The sequence below is a fragment of the Mustela erminea genome, chromosome 10 (genome assembly GCF_009829155.1).
Source record: "Mustela erminea isolate mMusErm1 chromosome 10, mMusErm1.Pri, whole genome shotgun sequence".
Taxonomy (NCBI): Eukaryota; Metazoa; Chordata; class Mammalia; order Carnivora; family Mustelidae; genus Mustela; species Mustela erminea.
This window is the reverse complement of record NC_045623.1, coordinates 5,331,595-5,348,026: the sequence shown is the minus strand read 5'-3', so window position 1 is coordinate 5,348,026 and position 16,432 is coordinate 5,331,595. Positions and strand designations below refer to the sequence as shown.

Here is a 16,432-nt window from a genome sequence, read left to right as displayed (position 1 = left end):
ACAAAATGGAATTACCACTTAAAATAAGATATTAGCTCAGGTCCCACCATCTTTGGCCTCATAAATAAAATGCTACTTTGCATTACATCAGCTTTGGGATTTTCAAACCACTTAATTGTATCCCGCCCCTTTTAGCCAGGATATCCATAATTGAGCCACACCCCCAGAACTTCCGGTCCTTGACCCCGCCCCCGGGGCCTCTCCTCCCAAGAGCCTCGCGTCCGCCCCGCCCACTCTTAGCCCAGGGCAGGAAGCACTGAATAGAGGCGCGGATTGGCTGACTGGGGCGCAGCTTGATGGCGTCGGGCTGGCTGGCCGCGGTCCCCGCGGTGTCCCCCGGGCGAAGGCCGCCTTTGTGAAAGGGCTTGTAGCCCGAGCTTGCTGCGGTCACAGGGAGTGGAAAGTGGAGGCACGAGCCTTCCCTACACCATGAGTTTCCTGATTGACTCCAGCATCATGATTACCTCTCAGGTGAGCTATTGCCTCCCACCCCGGGACCCCCTCAGCCACTCTTCCGTGAATTGTCTTCTCGGAGTTTCAGTGGTGCTGGCTGGCCCAGAATCTCGCTGTCCTCGTCCTGCGTCTGGACCTGCCTCTTCGGTTCCCAGAGCTGGGGGAGAGTGTGGGATTTGCGGAGTCCGATTTCCTTAGCCTCATAGTGGGAAGGCGCCCTGCGGCCGTCCGCTCCCCCACCCACCCTGTATCTCCCCTCTCTCTCGTCCACTTTTGGAGAGAATCACACGGCCTCAGCGCTCAGCGCGGGGGCCGGGAGAAAAGAGCGGTCCCCAAAGCCCCCAAAGCTTCTGGCCTGCGCGTCTCTCCCATGGATCGGGGAAGAGTGTGGTTCCGCGCGCGGAGTACGGAGCAGGCCAATGGGAGCTGGTTCCTGGGGACACGTGGGGACCTTGCTGGTTAGTTGTCAAATCCTGAATCCCCATTTGCAGGAATTTGCCGTGGTCAGCTCAGTACCTTAAAAGTACTTAAGGTTTGGTTTGTGCACCAATACCTCATCCTTTAACACTCTTTCTGCTTCGGATCTTTTTCTTAACCCTCCCTTTTTTACCCATTGGTCACCTTCATTAATTTGCACAGTCCGCAGGCTTTTATCGACCATTTTATAAAAACTCTGCGGGTACAAACCTAAATAAACACTAATTCCTTGTTCTGTACAAGTTATGTCTAGGAAGTGTCTTGCTTTTTTAAAATTTAAATTCAATTAATTAACATATAGGTATTAGCTTCAGAGTTTAGTGATTCATCAGTAGCATATAACACCCAACTGCTTATCGAAGGTGCCCTCCTTAATGCTGATTACTCAGCTACCTTCCCTCCAGCAACCTTGTTTATTTCGTATAGTTAAGAGTCTCTTATGGTTTGTTTCCCTCTCTGATTTCGTCTTACTTTAGTTTTTCCTGACCTTCCCCTATGATCCTCTGTTGTCTTTCTTAAATTCCACATATGAGTGAAATCATATGATAATTGTCTTCCTCTGAATGACTTATTTTGCTTAGCATAATACCCTGTAGTTCCATCCAGGTCATTGTAAATAGCAAGATTTCATTTTTTTGGTGGCTGAGTAATATTCCTTTATATACATATAAAGGAATATCTATCTATCTATCTATATATATATATATATATATATAAAATCTTTACCCATTCATCTTTTACCCATTCATCTTTTACCCATTCAGCTGTTGATGGATATATGGGCTCTTTCCATAGTTTGCCTATTGCCGACATTGCTGCTATGCATGGGTACATGTGCCCTTCCGGTTACTATGTTTGTATCCTTTAGGTAAATACCTAGTAGTGCCATTGCTGGACGATAGAGTGGAAGCCTCTTGCTTTTATCAGCTTTCATTCGTTCAGCTACTCTGTTTTCTTCATAGCATTTATCGTAACTCTGATATTTATGTATTTATTTTTTGAGGTCCTGTTTTGTCCAAGTCTTATCCCCCTGCCATTAAGTACAAGTACTAAACACAAGTATTGGCTGGCCAACTGTTAATATTTGTAGAAGCTCAGACTATCTAATTATTGATTTTTACTTCCTAATTTCCCCAATAGTTTAGAGTATATTTCAAGTGGCAAATGACAGAAACAGTTTTGAGGGTTTAAATTAAACTAAATCTTTGATCCAGTTTCCATAGTCCTTCATCCTAATGTTTCTGTCTTTGAAACAGAGCACTGTCCTTGGCTCTTGAAAAACTTTAAATACAACATTTTAGAAAATATGAAACAAGGAACACTCTAATAAGATAACTTTTAAAATTTACCATCCTTTATATCGTTTTCATAATTGTTTCTATTGGCTGCATAATATTCAAATTTATTAACACAAAAATCTGGACTTGTAATTCTCTTATTTTTCTAACTTTCTTAAGCTTTTCTAATCTTTCTAAGCCTAATTGCCCTTCGTGACAATTCAGGTTTCAGCCCTACTACTGACTTAGGAAAAATGACAATATTTCAGTAGCTTTTTTTTTTTAACTCAATTTTTATAAAAGAATGTGGGTGAGGAAATTGGCATTATATTGTAGCATCTTAAGATTTTTAACACAGACATAATAAGTTAAAGCAAGAAAGTGGCCTTCATATCTTTTTACATTATACAGTACTTTAACTTTCACACATGAATTCACATGCAATATTAAATATTTAATGCTCTTTACAAGTGAGGAACTAAGACCCAAAGAATCATTTGTGTGGACTGTTCTCTGACCTTAATTTTTATGTAGCTCCTTCATCATTGTTTTGGTATCAGTAAAAATATCACTTTAGAGAGGCTTGTTTTGACTCCCTACCCCCATCACAGTAGCACCCATCCTAGCCACCTTCAATCCCATTTTCCTGTTTTATTTTCTTCTTAGCCTCTATCACTATTATTTGTGTCTGCTATTTGTAAACTTCATGAGGTCCAGGTTATTCTTTCTTATTCTCTGCAGTATTCCCCAGCATCTAAATCAGCTGCTGATACATGGAAGCCTAGTAAATATTAAGTAAATAGAGATGTAGTTATGTTAGAAACCCCTCTTCCTCATTTTTCCTGTTTTATATGAACTGAAAGGTTTAGTTTAAATGAAGTCTGTAGAGCATGCATCTCTTGATCTCAGGGTCATAAGTTTGAGCCCCATGCTAGGCATGGAGCCTACTTAAATAAAATTAACTAAATATATATTTCAGACTTTATTTATTTTTCTTGAAATGGTCAGCTGTTTGTGCCATTCCTCTCCTAATTTCTCTGAATCTCTATTACTGTCCTCAAAGCCTCCCTTTCCCTCCTCATTTCTTAAAACTCTTAGCAGGTAACCTTGCCTCCTGTATCAGTAAAAGTGAGGACAAAAGATATAATTTCCTTCTACGTCCTAGGTCTTAATCTAAGCCATTATGTATGTCTACAACCATCCCAACTGCCTTCCTCCCATATCAGAAAATAAAGTGCCCCTTACCCCTTCTTAAGGTCATCCTCTCCACCTGTACCTTTGATCTTAGTGCAGCTTATTATAAAGTGCTTAAAAGCACAAGCTTTGAAATCAGTCATACAAACTTCAGATTTGATCCTGATTTTGACAATTACTATAAATGAATTAACTTCTATAAACCTCAGCTTTCTCTGAAGTGAGGATAATCACACATACTTCAGGTTTTTAGGATTTAATGAGATTACAGTGCTAAGTACTTAGAGTTCCTGGAATATAGTAAATGGTCAATAAATGTTAGTTGCTGCTAATCATAGTAAATTATTAACACTGTCGATTAGCTTTCCTTGTAAACACCTTTGCCTCAAGTATTTTTGCTACATAACTAACTGGTCTTAAGGCAATTTTATGTAAAATATAAACTCACCAAAAATAAAATGGGGCACTGATTTAAAAGGACATAATGAAATGTGAAAAATGAATAACAAAATTAAAAAGACTTTGTTGTGAAATATGAAATATTTGAATACATCCAAAATATGTAGTGTAGATTCCTTCTCACATGTGTTCACCTGCCCCTTACTCTACTACTTTCTTCCCCAAGGCCTATAAACTTTTTCTTTTCCCCACCTCCTTCTCTAGGCTACTATCTAATGTTTCCTCTTTTTCATACTTTTTAAACAATTTTTTGTTTTGTTTTTTAATTAAAGTATAGTTGATACACAAAGTTACATTAGTTTGAGGTGTACCAAATCGTACTTGGTCATCCACCAGTCTTCTGAGTTACCCTGTGCTCCCCACAAGTGTAGCTACCATTTGTCACCATACAATGCTATATTCTCTAGGTTGTATCTTTATCCCTGTGATGTTCATTCCATAACTGGAAGCCTGTATCTTCCACTCCCCTTCACCCATTCTGCCCATCCCCCCACTCCCTCCTCTCTGGCAACCATAAGTTCTCTGCATTTATGGGTCTGTTTCTGCTTTGTGTTTGTTTGTTTTGTTTTTTAGATTCCACATATAAATGAAAACACATGTTATTTGTCTTTCTCATGACTTAATTTCACTTAGCATAATACCCCCAGGTCCATCTATGTTCTTCAAATGTCAAGATCTCATCCATTTTTATGGCTGTATAATATTCCTGTGTGTGTGTGTGTGTGTGTGTGTGTGTGTGTGTGTGTGTACATATGTACACAAACGCCCTATCTTTCTCATCCTCATATGGATCCTTAGATTACTTCTATACCTTGGCTTTTGCAAATATGCTGCAGTAAACACAAGGGTGCATATATCTTTGCCAATTAGTGTGTTTGTTTTTAATTTTTGAGGAACCTCGATACTGTTTTCCACAGTAGCTACACCAGTTTGCATTCCCACCAGCATTGCGCAAGGATTCCTTTTCCTCCACATCTTTGCCATCACTTGTTATTGCTTGTCTTTTTAATAGTAGCCATTCTTATCGGTATAAGGTGATATCTCATTGTGATTTTAATTTGCATTTCCCTGGTGATTAGTGATGCTGAGCATCTTTTCATGTGTCTTTTGGCCATCTGTTTGTCTTCTTTGGAAAAATGTTTGTTCAGGTCTTCTGCCCATTTTCAATTGGAATTTTTGTCTTTTGGTTGTTGAGTTGAATAAATTCTTTGTATATTTTGGATATTAGCTATTGGATAGATCATTTGCAAATATCTGCTCCCATTAAGTAGGTTGTCTTTTTCCTTTGCTGTGCAAAAGCTTTTTTTGATATGGTCCCAGTAGTTTTTGTTTTGTATTGTTTTTAAGATTTTATTTATATATTTTTAGAGAGAGAGGAAGCGAGAGTAAGGAGAGGGGCAAAGGGAAAGAGAAAGAATCTCAGGCTGACTCCATGCTGAGCACAGAGCCCAACACAGGGCTTGATCCTATGACCCTGAGATTATGACCTAAGTGGAAACCAAGATTCAGATACTCAACCAACTGAACCACCTAGGTGCCCCCCAATTGTTTACTTTTGCTTTTGTTTCCCTTGCCTGAAGAGACCTATCTAGATTAATGTTGCTAAGGCCAATGTCAAAGAGATTACTGCCTTTATTTTCTTCTAGGGGTTTTATAGGCTCAGGTCTCCAATTTAAGTCTTTAATCCATTTGAGTTTATTTTTGGTAGGGTGTAAGAAAGTGATCCAGTTTCATTCCTTTGCATATAGCTATCCAGTTTTCCCAGTACCCCTTATTGAAGAGACTGGCTTTTCCCCACTGTATATCCTTGCCTCCTGTGTCATAGATTAATTGGTCATGTAAACTAGAGTTTATTTCCGGGATATCTATTCTATTCCATTGTTCTATATGTCTATTTTTGTATCAGTACCATACTGTTTAGATTACTACAGCTCTGTAGTGTATCTTGAAAACTGGGAGTGTGATACCTCTAGCTTTGTTCTTCTTTCTCAAGATTGCTTTGGCTATTCAGGGTCTTTTGTAAGATTTTAGTATTGTTCTTGTTTTGTGAAAAGTGCTGTCGGTATTTCTGTCTTGGCTCTCCCTAGGTTAATTTGTGTTTATTGTCTCTGTTGCCTTACCCTTTTCACCCTCAGCCCACCTGCAATCTGTTTCCTGCCTCCATTTCAGTATTCACTGGTTTCCATAGGTTAGCATTGACTTCCAAGTTACCAAATCCTTTGAATAATTTTCATTCCTGGTTTTATTGCCCCTCTGCTTCAATTAACACTCATTCAGACTATTAGGTTGGTTTCGGTATACCACCCTCTCCTGGGTCTATTTTCTGTCCCCTCCTTCTCTGTCTCCTTCCTGCTCTGTTCTTCCCATTCCTACCCTCCACTGTTTTCTTGCCATATTGCTTTTCTCACTGTACATACTATTCCTGGGTGATCTCACGTACTTCAGTGGTTTCAACTCTAAGGTGTATCTGAGTTCTGCCTTCATAATCTCTTTTATGTCGACCTGGATGGCCCTTAGGCACTTAGCACATCTTAAATTGAACTCCTCTCTTAATCTCTCATCCTAGTTCCCAGACCTTTTCTTTATCCAATATTCTTTGTATAAATTGGGTGGCCTCACTCTTCATCATGTATTCCAGACTAGTCAAGCTTGACTCCTCCCTGCTGATTTAACCTATTGTCTCCTCTCCAGCCACCAGTGTCTTAGTTCAGTCCTTTAGCATCTATCATCTGGACAGCCACGGTAACCACCTGTATGGTATCTTTCTACAGTGTTGTTTCTTTCAAATGCATCTTCTACATGGCCACCATAGTCCATATAGAACAAACCTGGCTGTGTCTTTTTCCTACTAAAATATGACTCATCACCTACAGACTGCAAGCTCCTTAGAGTGGTCTTCAGGCCTCTGAGTTGGTCTCCTGCTCCTCCTCTCTAAGCCTCATTTTCAACCACTTCCTTCTCGAAATTTTAGCTTCCAGCAGCACCAAACCATGTGTTGTATATACCCCTGTATATTCCCAGTATACTCCCATGTAGATATCATGCAGTTTCTTAGTTCTGTGCTTATACTCATGTTCTTTCCTACCTGCAAAGAAAGCCAGGTCTTTCTACCCCCATCCCGTCTTTTACCTACCTACTGCTCTTTCATCCATGAAGAGAGTAGTTCTTTACTATTTAGGGGTGGTGGAAACCTTCGAGTGTGTGATAAATACCTTAGAGCCTCTCTCTAGAAAAATACATATAATCCCCAAATTTGCACATGATACAGGCTTCATGTGCAATTAAAACCTCCTTCAACTAAGGTATTCCTAATGCATCCTAAATGTATCCTATCTCTCTACCTACCTGTTTGATCTCCCTTTTCCCGTATTTTACATTATGTATATATTTCTACCATTGTATGCCCCTTGTGACATTATAATTAGTGTCTCCACCACTACACTTCAAGTTCCTTGAGGGTGGTGACTATCTTACTCATCTTTGTATCCCCAGCACTTAGCACAGCACATATAAATTATCACCAAAAATTTGAGGTTGACTCTTCCTTAAGAACAAACCATCTTTCACCTTGGACCATTTACCTATTCAGCGAACATTAATGGAAAGCCTACCATGTGCCAGGCATTGTGCAGGGTGCTGAGAATACAGATTAGTATTCAAACACCCTTGTCCTTGCAGAGCTAACATCTAAGAAAGTGTGTTTAAATTAGACATTACAAAACTGTGTGGCAAATGCTTTGGAAATACAAGATCGAATAGGATTATATAAAAAGAGCAATACATCTTTGAGAGGTCAAAGGCGGCCTTCCAGAGGTAGTAATAATTAAGTTAAGACTTGTAGGGACTGGAGAGAAGTTCCTGTCAAAGGACAATGTGCATAGAAGTCTTTATAGGAAGGAAAGAGTATTGTGTCTAAAGAACCATAGGCAGTTCCATGGCTGAAAATATGAATTTGGTGAACATGAGGGACACAAGAAGCTGGAAGAGTCTTCTAAACCATGCTCAAGAATTTATGCTTCCTCCTAAAGTTCGTGGGAGGCATTAAAGAATTTTATTCTTAACGTTCCCAGCAGAAGAAAAGAGGAGTTATGGGGCACCTGGTTGGTAAATTTGATAGAGCATCTGACTCTTGATCTCCAGGTGGTGAGTTCGAGCCTTACAAAGGGTGTAGAGATGACTTTAAAAATAAGACAAAACTGTTTAAAACAAAAAAGAAAAAAAGAGGAGCTGTGTCAGAGTGTGTGTGTGTGTGTGTGTGTGTGTGTATACAGAGAAGGTTCTGCTCACCAATTTTAAAAAAAAAAACAGCTTTTAGAACACTGAACAGTGCTGTCATGTGCCTACCATCTGATGCCAGCTTGAACCAAAACTGATGAAGTGGGATCCTGCAATCTCTTGGCTTTACCTTGTTAGGGAAACCATATTGTGGAGAAGCTAAGAAAGCTCCATGAAAGAAAATACATTAAAAAAATCAGTTTTTCTACCACTTTCCTCTTTTTTTTTTTTTTTAATTTTAACTCCTTTCCCATTAAGTTTTGTTTTTCTAAATACTTGCAAACAGGGATATAATATAAGAGGCAAGTTTCACTGGCTCCTTTTTTGCTTGCTAGGTTCTCTAGCTAAAATGATAATCGCAAATTGCCGGAAAAAAAATATACTTTTATTTTTGCCTAACATAAACAATGTTCTAAAACATGGATAATTTCAAAAATTGACGAGCATTTTAACACCTTCTCCCAGTGTTTTGGGTTTTAATAAATAGATCTTATATAAGTGGATCTTGTCTTTAATCTTGGAAACAAGTTAATTGTCTGGTTAACAGAACTTTTATCTCAAAATAATCTGTGTTGGGCATTTCTCAAAAGATTATGTATATTGACATTTGATCTCCTTCTCCTCCAGATACTTTTCTTCGGATTTGGGTGGCTCTTCTTCATGCGCCAACTGTTTAAGGACTACGAGGTAAGAAGAGTTCATTTTGGTTATACTGCTACGGTATGAATCTAGATTGTTTTAAAATGGGCAAGAATGGTGGCTTAGTCCATTAAGCATCCGACTCTTGGTGTTGGCTCAGGTTGTGATCTTAGGGTCAGGAAATCAAGCCCCCTGTTGGGCTCTGTACTTAGCATGGAGGCAGCTTGAGATTTTATTTCTCCCTCTCTCCTCTTGTGCAAGTGTGCTCTCTCTCTCTGAAATAAATCTTTATAAATAAAAATAAAATGGACAAGAAAAATACCTCTGTCCAAGAAAGGTCATGTTCCCTTCCAAGGTAGGAAGTTTTAGCCAAATGAGTACTATATAATTCTTAAATTGGAGACTATGATTAGTTGACTTAAAAAAATAAGTAAATAAAAAATAAAGGCAGGCTCTATGTAACTTCAGGAGCAAAACTGACATGCCTTAGTAATATCAGTATAAAGAACAACAGCAGTTATTTTTTTGAAGAGAATTTAATTTACAGGGTCTTATAAATGTTCCCATTCATTTGGGTATCTGACCTTCAGTGTTAATAACCTAAGTCATCCTAAATTAATACCAAAATCTTAAGGCTGATCTGGTTCTTAAGCCAGAAGTTCATAGAAACACCAGCCCAGACTGGACATCTCCTAATTAATCTTTATTTAGTGATAAGCTCAATGGTTGTGTACTACTTTTAGATCGTTTCTAGGATGTTCACCATTAAACCTTTCCAAGGAGTTTGGTTTGTGGTCTGAAAGAGCCCAGGATTCTAGAGAGTCTGCTCTGCTCAATACTTCAAGGCCTCCCAGGGCAGGTTCCAGAACTGGTCCAAGGTCTGAAGAGTGTTGAAGAAACCCTTTTAGCACTAACCTCTGTGTGTGTGTGTGTGTGTGTGTGTGTGTGTGTGTGTGATCTTTTTAAAGTCAGTGCACATCAGGAATTCTAAGTGCTGCTTCTCTCCCTGTCACTTCAGGCTGTGCTTTAAATTCTCCATCCACGGGCGCCTGGGTGGCTCAGTGGGTTAAGCCGCTGCCTTCGGCTCAGGTCATGATCTCAGGGTCCTGGGATCGAGGCCCGCATCGGGCTCTCTGCTCAGCAGGGAGCCTGCTTCCCTCTCTCTCTCTCTCTCTCTGCCTGCCTCTCTATCTACTTGTGATCTCTCTCTGTCAAATAAATAAATAAAATCTTTAAATTCTCCATCCACAAGAGGATGATGGGAATAGTGCCCATGATTTAGAAATACTACCTACTTCCATCCATTTCTTTAGCTCCAAGCAAGTTGCTATTATAGCCCTGTTTCCAATGACTTGAGAATTTTTTCGTTAAGTTTTCCGACTAGTGACCAGATTATTAATTCAATATTTCACGCAAGGAAATGACTTGTATTCTCTATTTGACTTTTAATAGGTTCGTCAGTATGTGGTACAGGTGATCTTCTCTGTGACTTTTGCATTCTCTTGTACCATGTTTGAGCTCATCATCTTTGAAATCTTAAAAGTATTGAACAGCAGGTGAGTGAGTACTAATCAGCCCTTCTCATGGAGAGAACTGTGTGATGAGATGGAAGACTTACCTGAATTCCATAGCTAAAAAAATCCACCGTGTGGTTAGTTTAGTCTCAGTCACTGTAAAAATCATAGCAAGTATGGATCCCAATCATCTAGTAACTGGTTTGACACCAATTGTGAAATAAGAGAAAAGAAAAAAAAAAGTCTGACCTTCAGCTCTAATGAGAGCTAATTGAAAGGCCTAATTGAGAATGAAGCTGTGAGAACCTAGGTCCCAGGCTTCACCCAGAAGTTTTATTCTTCTCAGGCTGCTCTTTGAATCCTGCTAATGGCCCTTCATATTGTTGTGCTAATGAAAAAAATCTCTACCTGAAAAGATGAAAATTGCTCAGAGTTAGTTATGAATGGGCTTCTCAGAAGTCTGAACTCCAGCTTTCACTTAAGTTACCTTTGTTGATTTCACAGGTGTGGTTGAGTCTGATTGAACTTAGTCTTCTTTAAAGCATTTTTTAAAAGCAACTCCTATTCCCCTCCAAATAACAAGCCTGTTTATTAGACAGCCTGTCCAAAATATTTCTTGCTTGTTAACTACAAGCTTGAGTTCTTTTAGACCATTGTTTATGTGTAGAGTACATCAGCTATTCTATGTTGACTTTTGTAATTTTTTATCTCTGTATGGAAAAATCTTTTAATAAAGTGGCATTTGACTCTGTAATCAGGAATCAGTGCTGAACTGAGCTGTATAACTTGTTCCAGACTCCTGATACTTGAGAATTATAGAGAGATGGTGTTCTCAGATTCCTTTGAGAATCAGAGTTGATAATTAATGTCTCTTGATAAATCAAGAATTTGTAGTATGATAAAACAAGAATGTATCCTGACGCTTACTTTAACTAGTTCTTTAATAATCCAAACCTTTTTTGGATGAGCAGGATATAGATCCTATGACTGTCAAGAATAGACAAGTATTCTTTTACTTACTAATTACAAATTATTAATCACAACCAGGAACTTCCACTGCTCTCTACCCAGAGGTCAGCAAGTCATTCTGTAAAGGGCCAGATAATAAACATTTTAGGCTTTGTAGATTATATGGTTTCCATCACAATTACTCAGCTGTGCTGTTGTAGAGTGAAAGCCAGCCAAAGCCGATGTATAAACAAATGGGTGTGGCTGTGTTCCAATAAAATGTCACTTATAAAAGCAAGTGTCTAAATAAATGAATGAATGCAGGTGTCTGGCAAGCCATAGTTTGCCATCCTCTAAGTATGAAAAGAAAAGAGTATGCCTCAAATATTCTACAATCAAAATTGTTTTTGGTAGATGAAGTCCCCCCCCCTTTTAACTCCTTTATAATTAATCCATAGAGTAAGACACATCACTCAGTTACTTTGATATTTATTTCTTAAATAGTTAACCTTAAATATAGGAAGTTGCATTACTAAAATCTGGTTGTTCTTTGGATGCTTTTTGGGGGGTTGGGTTTGTATAGACTGAGACACATTCAGTTGCACCTATTTCTTTTATACTAACACTTGGCCCTACTATGTAACAGAAATATGGACCTTGATCATGTGTTATTTTGGTGCACTGACTTCATTCAGAATAGTTCTCAAAAAAGAATCTTGGTCCTAACAAAGAGTTAGGATACCTCTGAGCAGTTTGACACCTCTGAGCAGAAATGCTGTGGCCTCCTACTTAGATATATAATCTTTTTAGGATCCTTAATTTTCTCAAGAGAATGTCATTTACTTTCAGCTTAAAAAAAAAGTTAAAATACATGTTCGTTTTTAATTGGCAATATGGGTCACACTTGTCATTTCAAACCCACCACCGCCCAATATCTTTTAGAAATTTTGCTGAAATACTAAGTACAGTTGCCTAGAAAATGTGTAGCTTATTTGTTTCTCTAGATGCTCTAAAGTGGGTTAATCCAGAGAAATAAAAAGCTGTCAATAGATCTAGACTAAATGGTATTGGCTTTTTGTAGCACAGCTTTTAATGAATAGCTCTTTGTTTTATAATGGCTTTCACCTGTATTGGGGGGAAACAGTAAAAAACCACCCTCTGAAACTCATTTTGATGTTTCTCTTTAAAGGATGTTGTTGAAGACCTTGTTAACTGCCTTCACATTTCTTCTTTAGGAAATCTTTAGAGTAATTTCATTATGGTCTTGGTATACTTCAGTAATAGTAAATCAGTAATAATTATACTTCCTTGAAGCAGTTGGTTTCCTATAACACTGTCATTTACTTAACTGATCAAATTTTCTATTTCACATCAACCATTAGAAACTTCAAGCTAAATTTTTGATCCATTGGTACCATGTTTCTAGAGCTCTGTGGTGTGCATTTTCATAATACTCATCACCCCTGGCCTTCTTTTATACCTATCTTTTCCCTTGTTTTTCCTTTCTTTTCCTACTTTCTTACAGTTTATTTTATTATCCTATATTTTATATATCTTCATAAGCCACTTAACCACTTAACTTTTTGAAACAAGGCCCAAGTGTAAGTTTAAAATTAGCAAATACAAAAGACATGAACAAGAAAGTGAACAGATTCCCCAAGAATGGGAAAACATTTTTGTAAATTACTTACCTGATAAGAGACATCTATCTAGTATATATGAAGAACTCTTACTAGTTCAACAATAAAAAGACAACACATTGAAAAATGGGTAAAGGATCTAACTAGGCATTCCTCCAAATAAGATACATGTATGCCAATAAGCATATGAAAAGATGCTCAGCATCATCAGTCGTTTGCAGGGAAATGGCAGTCAAAATCATGATAAGTTACCACTTGACACCCATGAAGATGGCTATAATCAAAGACAGTAACAAGTGTGAGCAAGACAGTGCAGAATTTGGAACCTTCCTATACTACTGGGGAGAATGTAAACTGGTGCAGCCACTGGGAAATAGCAGCAGTCCTCAAAAAATTAAATAGTTATCATATGACCGAGCAGTTCCACTCCTGGGTACATACCTAAAGAGAAATGAAACATGTCCACACAGAAGTTCATACCCAAGTGTTCCTAGCATCACTGTTTATAATAGCTTAAGTGAAACAATCCAAATGTCCAGCAACTAACGAATGGATAAACAAAATGTGACATATCTGTACAATTGAATGAACATTATTTAGCTATAAATAAGAATGAAGTACCTTGAAAACATTATGCTAAGTGGAAGAAGCCAGACATAAGATGACATGTATAGGCAAATCCACAGAGACAGAAAGTAGATTGGGGGTTTCCCAGGACTGGGGCAGTGAGGAGAAAAGGAGAGCGAATGGGAACAGTTTCACTATGGAGTGATGAAAAATATCCTAAAATGTATTATGATGGTTGTACAACTTTATGAATATGCAAAAACCATTGACTTGTACACCTTAAATGGGTGGATTCTATCTCAATAAAATTGTTATTTAAAAAAAAAGTCCACGGTCAGGGGTTGGACAAAATTGGTGAAGGGGAGTGGGAGATACCAGCTTCTAGTTATGGAATGCATAAGTCATGGGAATAAAAGCCATAGCATCAAAAATAAAAGTTCTAAAGATATTTTAACCAATTCACAAAATACAGTTCATAAGCATTTATAAAAGTAGTCATGCAGATCAAATGTTTATATTGAAGATGCAAAAGAAATATTTAAGTCTTTATAGCACGTTACTATTTATAGCGATTACTATTGACATTTATTTTCTTTTAATTATGAGACTCCCAGTGATAAATGAAACAATAGTCATATTCTACGAGTAATAGTATATGTTGATATGTTATTATACACTGCCTATGAATGTAACTAGAGCATTTCCATTCTCATTTAAATAAGTAAAATTTTTAGAAACTTAGGATGTTCATATATACTTTTCAGGACTCTATAATATATTCTTTAACCTCTATAAAGAAGCAGACAGTAACAGCCTACTTGACTAAGTGGATGGGATATATTCAGTATTGAGTTCCGAGTAAGAAATCTTTAAGACTAAAGAGAATGAAAGTTGCTGCCTTCTTCCCCTTCTAGTGATATTCTTTAATATTTATTTCAGTTCCCGTTATTTTCACTGGAAAATGAACCTGTGTGTAATCCTTCTGATCCTGGTTTTCATGGTGCCTTTTTACATTGGCTATTTTATTGTGAGCAACATCCGACTATGTGAGTATTTGTAAACGTGAGTATTTTACCCTCTCGTGTCAGCACATAGATTGAGATGAGGATTTGTGGGGATTGAGGCTGTGGAGAGCTTCATTTCTACGTTACTTTCAGTAGCGACTGTTGTTTACGGATGCCTCGCATACAGCATCTTAAGAAGTTTGGCGCAAAATCAATGTTGACTGATTAGACAATTTGTGCTGCAACAGCTGTATTTCTATTTCCACTATAGTATCTCCCTTAACCCGCATCTTAATTTCAGCCAAATTCCTCTTACAGTGATTAGGATGCTTTCTCTAAAAACTTTTATTCCATCACTCATTTGTCAAGTGAACAAGCCAGCCAAATATTAGTATGATTCCCTATCTGTAAGTAGAACAAGCTCTTTAACATAGATCTGTTTTACCTTACTGTCCTTCTCCTCTTTCCTAGTACATAAACAGCGTCTGCTCTTCTCCTGTCTCCTGTGGCTGACCTTCATGTACTTCTTCTGGAAACTGGGAGATCCATTTCCCATTCTCAGCCCAAAACATGGTAAGTATAAATGTGGTGCAGAGAAGGAAATAATTGTTTATCATTTCCTAATTTTAAAAAACAACTATTTTTAAACTTCTGATTGTGGGAAATATAGCAAATTACTTCTCTAAAAACAGTATGGTTTTATTTTATTATTATTTTTTTTAACAGTGTGGTTTTAAACTGAATTTCCCTTTATCCTAGGAAATATCAAATACTGGCTTTGGAAACTACTTCTATGATTTTAGAGCAGGAGTTTTTGACCTTCAGTTAGTGAATGAACTTCAAGAGAGTAAGGGGTGGGGAAAGTTGTCTATATATTTAAAATTCCTGTTATTATATGTAGAATTATCAGGAAATATTTGTATGTATATTTGGAGCTGAAGTATCCACAAGCTTTTATTAGATTCCCAAAGGGGTCAGTGACCCAAAAGATAAATGACCGCTGCTAAAGTAATGATAAATACTGTCTTTGGGGAGTATATGTATTTTAGGAAAGAGCAGTGACATAAAACATTAAAAATTAGTGGATAAAGAAAAGCTTTCTAGGTATCAGTGTCTCTCCGTACACAATAAAGTTCATTTTAAATACAAGAGCAGGAGCGCCTGGCTGGCTCAGTTGGTAGAGCATGCAACTCTTATCTTGGGGTCATGAATTCGAGCCCCTTGCTGGGTGTAGAGATTACGTAAATAAAACTTAATGAAATCTTCAAATACAAGAGCAGATCATAGAGCCCTTTTTTCTGTGCTAAAAACCAGGAACAATAATCTGTCATCTAATAGTCCTTTCAGAACTACTTCAGAAATATATACATGAATATAGGTATAGATCTCTATGCCACCTGTAGTGAATATATTGGCACTTTGATACTGGAGGTTTAAAAAAAATACACGTCTGTTCATTCCACTGTCCTGCTATGTCAGGATTCTTAGAGCAGAAAACAGAATCTACTCTAACAAATTTAAAGCAGAAAGTGATTTATTTCAGGATATCAGGGAGTTAATAGAATTTTTAGGAAAGCAAGATGTCAAACTTAAATGCTGCAGTGAAGAGTAACATTCAACCATATAACAGTAGTCACTGGAGAAAACCCCACTGAAGTTGTCACTACCACTGGGGACCTGTGACATCAGGGATCAGATAGTAGGACTGCTGCAGTCCCAAATGCTGTCCACACTCCCATGTTATTCACTTCTGCCTCTGACGTCTCACATGGGCATGTGAATTGGATACAACCTAGGTACATTCAGAACCTTAGTTTCAAGGAAATCTGGGAAAGAATATTTGGCTTTCCGGATTCTGTAATACAAGAAGACGTGCCTGAAAGGCATTGGAATGAATGTTGAGTAAAACAGTGTCTAGAATCTACCATGAATCCATCTGTGTCTACTCCTTCCCTGTAGCAGGGATCGAGGAAAGAGGTTATAAG

The 16,432-nt window shown here is 37.9% G+C and overlaps 1 protein-coding gene across 4 annotated transcripts in view; it reads left to right on the top strand.

Annotated features, from left to right (window-relative positions):
- Window positions 1–237: 237 nt before the first annotated feature.
- Window positions 238–16,432, top strand: part of LOC116567003 (Golgi pH regulator) — a 59,990-nt gene continuing 43,795 nt past the window's right edge. For 2 of the 4 annotated variants that reach the window (XM_032301751.1, XM_032301749.1), the window contains exons 1-5: window positions 241–471; window positions 8,763–8,822; window positions 10,227–10,330; window positions 14,383–14,489; window positions 14,919–15,020. In XM_032301751.1, coding sequence (XP_032157642.1) covers window positions 430–471; window positions 8,763–8,822; window positions 10,227–10,330; window positions 14,383–14,489; window positions 14,919–15,020 — 415 coding nt within the window. In that variant the 5' untranslated portion in view covers window positions 241–429. Of the gene's footprint in view, window positions 472–8,762; window positions 8,823–10,226; window positions 10,331–14,382; window positions 14,490–14,918; window positions 15,021–16,432 lie in introns of all 4 variants that reach the window. The other 2 variants (XM_032301750.1, XM_032301748.1) reach the window with 2 other exon arrangements.